Source organism: Ipomoea triloba, chromosome 14, assembly GCF_003576645.1.
Source record: "Ipomoea triloba cultivar NCNSP0323 chromosome 14, ASM357664v1".
Classification (NCBI taxonomy): domain Eukaryota; kingdom Viridiplantae; phylum Streptophyta; class Magnoliopsida; order Solanales; family Convolvulaceae; genus Ipomoea; species Ipomoea triloba.
In genome coordinates this window covers 12,014,838-12,023,651 of record NC_044929.1, presented here as the reverse complement: position 1 = coordinate 12,023,651, position 8,814 = coordinate 12,014,838, and the positions used below count along the sequence as shown (strand labels likewise).

Genomic DNA, 8,814 nt, shown 5'->3' with positions numbered 1-8,814 from the left:
GGGGGGGGGGGGGGGGTGTTAGAGATATAGGGTGTTAGTTGAGAAATCTACTCTTAGAGCTAAATTTTAGTGTTAGGAATCTGTGGCTAGGGTTAGTTCTACACTCGTATAAATAGGTCTACTCTCAGGTACATATAAACATAGAACATATATACGAATACTAGTTGAGTTTTCTAGATAGCTAGTTTATTGTTTAACAAAATCAAACATTAGCGAATAATCGAAAGGTTTTAGCATCAAGGATAATTTGTCTAACTGCAGCAACTGCTGCTATGACTCCCAAGATGGAAAACACCACAGCTATACTCAAATTTAACCAGAAAACACCACTCCTCTTGGAAGGTTTGAAAGTTAAGTTGAAGAAAACCACAGGCAACACAAAATCCAGTGGCATAAACCCAAATGCACCAATTACTGCATTTATGTCTCCAAAAAATGGTAGCATTGCAGATATTGTAGTCGCTACCACAACAGATAATGATCGTGATATCACTCTGGGAATCACATTTCTGCTCGAGAATTCTCCACTCCTTGGATCTCCAAACATTCTTTCCAACATTTCGTTTGTTGGTTGCAAGTACACCTTTCATAGCCAAAACATCGAAAATTTAGTATCAACCTAACCTTTTAGTTGAAACAAAATATGTAATAAAAAAATCAGTATCAACCTAAACTTTTAGTTGAAACAGAATATGTTATCGAAAAATCAGTATTAATTGAAACAGAAAATGCTATTCTTACCACAGTTACGGCGAAGAGTTGCATAATGATAAATAGATTGGTGATGAAAATGAAAGCTTTGGGAACCAAATTTTTGCCATTTTGTGTGAAGTTGCTGAGGATTAGTCCCTCAGATTGGTTCCCAAATGCCCAATACCCAGAAATGGCAACACTGAAGAATGTTGATAACACTACTGCATAACAAATACACAGTCCTTTGAACATCTTTCCTTTCACTGGTGGAGCTAACGTTGCCTGTAAAGTAACACTTTCTATCATTTCAAGGCATTCCAAGTACCTAATTATTGCTTCATTCAGAAGATTTGAATTTAAAGAGAATTGAATTCTTTTCACTTGGACAATTTAACATACTAGCAATTTAAAGCTTAGTGACGAAGGTGACCTGAATTTCTGGAATCATGCCATTCCCATATGGTGTGGAGATGATAGCCACCGCATTAAATATGCCAAAAATACGTGTTTCATTATCGCCACTAAGAGAGTAATCCCTCCTTGGTCCCTTGGATGAAACTCCTAAGCAAATATAATGCAGATTTTTACCAAATATGAGTTTAATCAATACCGGCTATTCCATTCACAAGAGTCGAATTCAAAACATCATTTCAAAACTTTCCCAATACCGATTACGCTATTCATATAAGATTTCAAGTTCAAACTCAAAACCCACAAGTTATGTATGGTAAGAAAACATACCAATATAGATAGAACCAACAGTGGCACAGGCACTGTAGCATAGGGTGAGAATCAAAGAAACCAAGTTGATGTATCTTAGCGAGTGAAACGATGGCATTTGAGCCAAAATCAGCATCACCACCCCAAATATAGTCACAAATTCGTACAGCCTAATGCTCCCATTTGGATTCCACAGTAGATAAATTGTCTGAATTTCATCAACAAAAACAAAACATTATATTATATTATATGCGCTCAAATTCACAGTATTTGACGTCTGATTCCAAGAAATTTAATGCATTAAATAACATTAGTGTATTTAAGAACTATGCCAAAATTGATGGAATAATGTTGGATTTGTAATATAAAATTTTGGTGACAAACCTTGAGGCATTGTCCTCCAAGCAAAGTATTACCAATCACAACACCATAGCATACCATCAGTTGAATTGGGCCTACGAAGTATCTGCCCCATCTTGGCCCTGCCCAATTTTATTCTCATATTCTTAACTCGTGTTGTGTACTTGTGTTAAGTAATATATATATAAATAAATAAATAAATAAATATAAAGTGTCAAACTGGTCCTTTAATTTTAAGAGATAGTGTAATTAGAGCTTCTAAAAAGCTTAAAATGACGTACCTAAATCAGCAAAATAGTGCAATTAGACCTTAATTTTATCTTTTCGGTATGTCACGATTGATATGGCTCTGACTAAGTTAGTACGTGGCGTCTTGATGCTTATGTGGATTTTATGCATTCAAATTTTTATTTTTAAAATTTATGAGAAGAAAAAGACACCGACCATTGTTGAAGGCCAATGATTGCTTCCATTGAAGAACAACAATCCGTCAATGTACAACACAACCATGACTGTAAAGTTGTGACCTAATTGAACTATTTTATCAGTTTAGAATACTTCATTATAATTTTTTTCTTAAGAGACTTAATTTATTTCTTAGACTTAATGGGCTTATTTGAATTTTTTTATATATAAAATAATAAATGTATAACCTTATTATTAATTTAAATTTTTATTGTGACAAAACACGTTTGTGCAAAATGAGTTTCACACGAAGCACACCTTCAGATAACACTGTCGATGCTCTCATAAATCAAATAACATATTTTTCAATATGATATTAAAATAACCAAAAGTCCAAAGTCCGAAGATTAAAAGACATTTTATTGTATTACACAATTACTACAACACCTACTAATTACTAAACCTAATTATTATATTATACGAGTATTAGTTTTTGTTTTGTTTTGTTTTGTTTTTGTTTTATTTTATTTATTTATTTTTTCTTATAACTTGCGGCTTGACAATTTGCTCACATTGCACTCATTTATAAAACAAAGATTTCGTCAAAGTTGGCCAAAAGTTAGGCTCGTACTGAAAATGATTAGTCAAACTTTTGGCCCAGCAAAATAAGAAAAAATTACATTTTTATCCCTAAGTTATAAGATAATTTTAAAATTTATTCTTAAATTTTGATTATACTCACTTTTTGTTCTTAAGTTATTATTGGTGTTGCAGTTTTTGTCTCTGAGTTATACTAATTGCATATTTTGTCCCTAAATTATCATTACGTTGCACTTTTCGTCTCTAACTTAAGTGTGCAAACTTCAATAAATTTTGTGTTCGTGCCAAACACTTTGTGCTCAGATGGCAGAGTAGTGACTCTCCCATACGGGAGGTCATGAGTTCGAACCTCAGTGGAGGCGATACTGACTCTTTGTGAATGTGTACTAAATAAACATTGATCTTAAATAATACTCTCTCTGTCCCATTTAAATATATAAATTTTGTATACTAATATTAAATTTAATATTATGAAAAAATTGAATTAAAAATAATTTCAGTCAAGTCTTATTAATCGAATTAGACACATAAAATGAGTAAGAAAGAGTAATTCTTTAAGTAAGAAAGAGTAATTCTTTAAAAATATAAGAAGTAAAGTGCAATAAAAAATTTTTAAAAAATTGCCTAATTTTGAAAATGATACAAGCTGCGTTACGTTTACTAGTAGATAAATCATGGTGCTGCTGTTGACACATACCACTTTCCATTATATTCAAAGCCCAAAAAATGTGGTCAATATTGTACGTTTTGTTAGGATTGCTATTGTACGTCACATTAATTAAGTCATTAATCATGCATTTAATACTCACACTACTATCATCATAAATTCAGGGAATTAAAAACTTCATCTAAATAATATCTAAAATTAATATACTATAATCGAAATATTAATATATGAGAAACTAAATTTTTAGTCCCTTAATTATTTTATACCAATCGTTTTAATTTTTAAATTTTTTGTGATTATAATATATCACCTAACATTTTGAAAAGCTATAGTTTTAATTCAATCCTTTGAGCAATATAATTGTTAAACTCTGTTAGAATTTTACTTATTAAAGGGGTATTTTAATGTTATACTGATGCATCTTAAGCTATAAACTTACGCACCTTAAGCTATAAACTTATGCACCTTAAGCTTTAAACTTAAGCACTTTAAGTTTTAAACTTAGGCACCTAAAGCTATAAATTTACGCACCGTAAGCTATAAACTTATTCACTTTAAACTTTAAACTTATGCACATTAAGTTATAAACTTACGTACCTTAAGCTATAAACTTACATATCTTAAACTATAAACTTACGCACCTTAAGCTATAAACTTATGCACCTTAAGCTATAAACTTACCCACTTTAAGCTTTAAACTTATACAAAATTAGCATAATGCCACCACATTGTTTTTAAACTTTTTTTGTTTTTCATTCTGGGCTATTGATTTTGGCTAGATCAATGACTAAGATTTCACCCTATATTTTACCTGAGACAACTCATTCGCATTTGATCTCTAGCGTGTGTGATATTTCTAGCTTCAAAGAAATAAAGAATTTGATTTTAATGGATTCGTGTAAGGGAAAATATGAACGATGGATTTAAATTGAAAACAAAGTTAAAGAAGAAGATTGTTAATTTTCTGTTAAAGGATAAAGATAATACTCACTATATTACTAAAATATCTATATATTAAGTAAAATTTTAATATAGTTTAATGGTTTTGTTGGTCTAATGACTAATTAAAAGTATAATTCTTTTTTTTTTTTACAAAAAATGAAGATGGAAGGTGACAAAAAAATTAAGGATTAAAATAACTAAAAAAAAAATAATTGAGGGTTTAAAATGAAATGAATTTCCCTTAGCTTTAATATAATATCATCTAAATATATATTGGTCTTGTTTGGTAAATGGCGGTTAGCTGATTGGGTTGGCTGTTTGGGTTAGAAGGTATGATTTATTGATAATATTAGCTGATTGTAGAGAGTTGTTTGATAAATTAGCTGTTAGGAATAGTTGTTTGGTATAATTTCGTTTCTTAAAAAGCTAATTGAAAAGACTGCTTGAGTAGCTTTTTGAATTTTAGCATTTTGGAGACAAAATGCTTATTAATCAAACATTTATATTAATTTTTTTAACCAAGTCAAACAACTAATAATGATCAAATAAGTCAAAATTGGCTGATAGACTGATTATTTACCAAACAAGACCAATATTATCCCACCCAAATAGTTAATGATTAATGTAAATTAAAGTGAAGGTGTTACCCATGATGTGAGTGGCCATGTCCCGAAAGCGGAGGAGGCGGCGTCCCTTTTGAGCATTATGTTCAAGAACATGTGACATTAGGTTGTAGGAATAGAAAGTGACGGCGGCGCCGACGACGAGGCACACGATTCCGGCCGCCCATCCCAGCAGTGCAAAAGCAAACGGCAGACTCAACAGCGGCGGCGCAACTATTGACGTCGTCAAGTGGTATCCACAGTGCCACCACGATCCTGCAATTTATTATTTGCAATCAATAAATTATAGAGAAAATGTACAAATAAGCTATCAAACTATTTGGGAATTAGCAATTAAGCAAACTCAAATAAGCTCCAAATAAGCCACTGAACTTAGAAAAACAAAGCAATTAAACCACTAAATTGAAAAAAAATAACAATAATTAACATTTTTTATAGGTCATTTGCCTATTCCGACCACTGGCGACGACTTTTCCTGCGATCGTCGCCGCCGGAAGTTTTTGCCGGTCACCGGAAAAGTCGTTGCCGGTGCCCGTAATAGACAAATGGCCTATTAAAAATGTTAATTGTTGTTTTTTTTTTTCGATTCACTGGCTTAATTGCTTAGTTTTTTTGAGTCCAGTGGCTTATTTGGAGCTTATTCAAGTTCAATGGCTTAATTGCTAAGTTTTTCCTAAGTTCAGTGGTTTATTTGGAGCTTATTCGAGTTCAATGACTTAATTGCTAATTCCCAAATAGTTCAATGACTTATTTGTATCTTTTCCCTAAATTATATTATATTATATTATTCATTGTGTGACAGATTATATACATAAATATATTATGAATCATTATTTTGAAAATGTAATATTCTCTTCACAGTGATTCACTGAAACAAAATAAAACCAAAATGAATTGTCTTAATTATCCATTACAACATTATATTATTAGAAAAGACCGAAAGAAAAAAGTAAAAAGTTAAATTGAAATATATAATAAAATGTAATTTTTGGATAGTAAGAAAAACTCAGAATCACTATTCCTCAATGCGATGATATATATTATTGAGTAAATTCGGCTATAATCTAATAACCTATAAACTATACTAAAGACGTAAATTTAAACATATAACTCATAGTTATCATTACTGAAGTTGTATCGATTGAATAAACTCTACGTACTATTGTGTAATAGTTTGTAAATTATATAAGAGAGATAAATTACACTAAAAATCATACATCGACATTATTGGGCAAATTGATTCGTTGCAGCCGTGACACAATGGCAAATTATTGTATGGTCCACATAATTGTGTGAACCATGAATATAAGATACATACTAAAAGTACATTATTTTTGTACTGAAGGTACATTATTTCATAATATATATAAAATAATGTAATTTCAGTACTTAAATAATGTACTCTAAAATAATATACTTTATATACAAAAATAATGTACTTTTTATTTATGATCTACACAACTGTGTGAATCATGATACATGCAATAATGATTGTGACATAATCAGCACTAGCTGCAGAAGTAATACTATTGACCCACTTTTTGAAATATAGAAGCAGCCTACTAAGATCGACTTAATTCAAATTAATGATTATAGGGAAGGCGTTAATCTTTGGCAGGAGGGGCAAGAACGTAACTCCATTAATGTTTGTTGTGGAAGTGTGGAACATATATAACTAAGAATATCATGTGAGGTTGTATAGATTGCTCTTCTTCGAATAAAGAGCTAAATTTCAGAAAGAGAAAGAGAAAAGATATGACTCTATTTCGAGTGACAGTTCAACACTCCAAATGACTATATTTCAAGTGATAGTCTAACTCCAGAAAGAGAGAATGTCCCCAAACATAATTCATTAATTATATTCTTCACTACCTTTTACATTTACAAAAGTAGCTATTTATACAGGATAATACAACTGTCACTACCTTAAAATGCCTATAACTACATAAGAAAGTGGGCATCCCATTACTTAATAATAATAATAATAATAATTGTAGCAGCACTATGAGTGTATGAATATGTATGTATATGAGGACAGGACGACATAATAAGATGATGAAGCTGAGGTTTAATTAATTAAATTGTTGAATTTTTGCAGTAAAAGTAAAAGTGAGCTACCTTTAGATTTAAGGACAAAGAGGGCACCAGCATCTTGATCTACTTCCTTCTGGGCATCATCTTCTTCACTCTTTGCTGAGGAATATTCATCAGGACCAACCATGGTTCCCATTTCTTTTCTCTCTTTCCAATCACTACCTAAATATCTCTCTCTCTCTCTCGCTAATATATAGGAGCTGAGGAGTAAAGCTTAATCTTTTGTGGGTTGAGGAGTAGGAAGAATCTTTGACTTGTCATATGTATCGGGGTGGAGGTTGTGTACAATATATACACTATTTATCTATTTATGAAAGTATTTAACTACATGGACTCTTATTTTTTATTCTATCACTTTTTCTCCCAGACGTGGTAAGATATGATAGGTTATCTTTATCCTGTGCCTCTTTCAAGAAAAGTGTCAACATCAAACTTTTGTGTTAGGGATTAAAAGTTGGAGCATAACTTGAGAGTCCAAATAGTATTTTCCTTTACTTAATTCAACTTTAACACCGTAAAAATACTTTACCTCCAAATAAAAGATCACAAAGTTAACTCACACTCCTTCAAATTTTAAAAGAAAATAAAGATAAGTAATTGATAGAAAGTTTAATTTGATGTGTGGAGTTATAGTAATTGAACCAGAGATTTTCAATTTCAACCTTGAAAATGCAATTATCTTAAAAACATATGCTGAGGTGTTTTGTCACATTTTGAGATCTTATTTGATACGAACATGATTCGATTTGATGTGTGCAGTTATAACTTATAAGTACGCGAGTGGCTTGACTAAAATAAATATTGACTAATTTGTCATATGAATTGAATTTTCTGCATTCAAAAATTTCCACATAAATTGTAATCATTCGAAAATTTCCGCATAAATTGTAACCATTCGAAAATTTCCGCATAAGTTGTAACCATTCGATTGGATGAAGTCATGAAACTGAACTAGGACTTTTATTTTGGTCTTATCCAATAAATAAATATTATTTCAATCAATATTTGCTTCAAGGATTAAAAAACATTTTCCTTTTAGACAGGTCAAATTTCACTTTTCCCATTCAAAAAGAAATCTTAAAAATTGATTTTTCTAATAAATAAATAAATATTCTGCCATGATAGTCCTTCACCAACTATTCATTTGAATGACTAATTGACTATATTAACAATTAGTACAAAGTTTTTTTTATTAGTACAAAGTTTTTTTTTTTAATTACTCATTGATTCTTTAAGATATTGTCTCCTCTATGCTTTCTTATACATTTTCAGTTTAAAAAATTTAAACCCCTACCACAACGGTTTGAACTTATGACCACTGATTAAAAATGGTAATCATGATGCCATCACACTACATGTAGTTGGTAATAATTAGTACATTTTGTTTTCATTGTTTTTTTTTTTTTTTTTACTAAAAGGCAAATATATTTTAATAATATTTTAAAAAGAATCTTGTTCAACTCACCCCATTATTTACCACATTGTTTTTCATCTAAATAGGAATTAAATGTGTCTAATCATACTTTTTTTTATCAATGAAAATGCGTTGAACATTTAATCTTCTCTATTTAGTGGGCCCTTCAACTTAGTAATGTTAAAGCCATCACCAATAGTTGATTTTGAAGGGTTTTTGCACAGTTTTTAAAGTTAATCATCCAAGATGGAGAGAAGAGAAATAGGAAGGAGGTGCGAAATTATACTCCCAAAGTG

The 8,814-nt window shown here is 30.7% G+C and overlaps 1 protein-coding gene across 1 annotated transcript; it reads right to left on the bottom strand.

Annotated features, from left to right (window-relative positions):
• Window positions 1–129: 129 nt before the first annotated feature.
• On the bottom strand, window positions 130–7,286 carry LOC116004669 (GABA transporter 1-like). Its single transcript, XM_031244810.1, has 7 exons — window positions 7,129–7,286; window positions 5,035–5,265; window positions 1,798–1,895; window positions 1,435–1,621; window positions 1,124–1,254; window positions 742–975; window positions 130–583 (listed from the first exon to the last, which is right to left on the bottom strand). Exons 1-7 carry the CDS (start codon window positions 7,238–7,240, stop codon window positions 203–205), a joined length of 1,374 nt encoding a protein of 457 aa, XP_031100670.1. The 5' UTR covers window positions 7,241–7,286; the 3' UTR covers window positions 130–202.
• Between the last annotated feature and the right edge of the window lie 1,528 nt (window positions 7,287–8,814).

Bases quoted from the DNA above. Each gene is read 5' to 3' on its own strand.
- LOC116004669 (XM_031244810.1), bottom strand. From the start codon at position 7,240: ATGGGAACCATGGTTGGTCCTGATGAATATTCCTCAGCAAAGAGTGAA. The intron at 1,896-5,034 runs GTAACACCTTCA...AAAATTGGGCAG, and splicing joins CATGGCCACTCACATCATGG to GGCCAAGATGGGGCAGATAC. The intron at 1,622-1,797 runs GTTTGTCACCAA...GATGAAATTCAG, and splicing joins TTGGAGGACAATGCCTCAAG to ACAATTTATCTACTGTGGAA.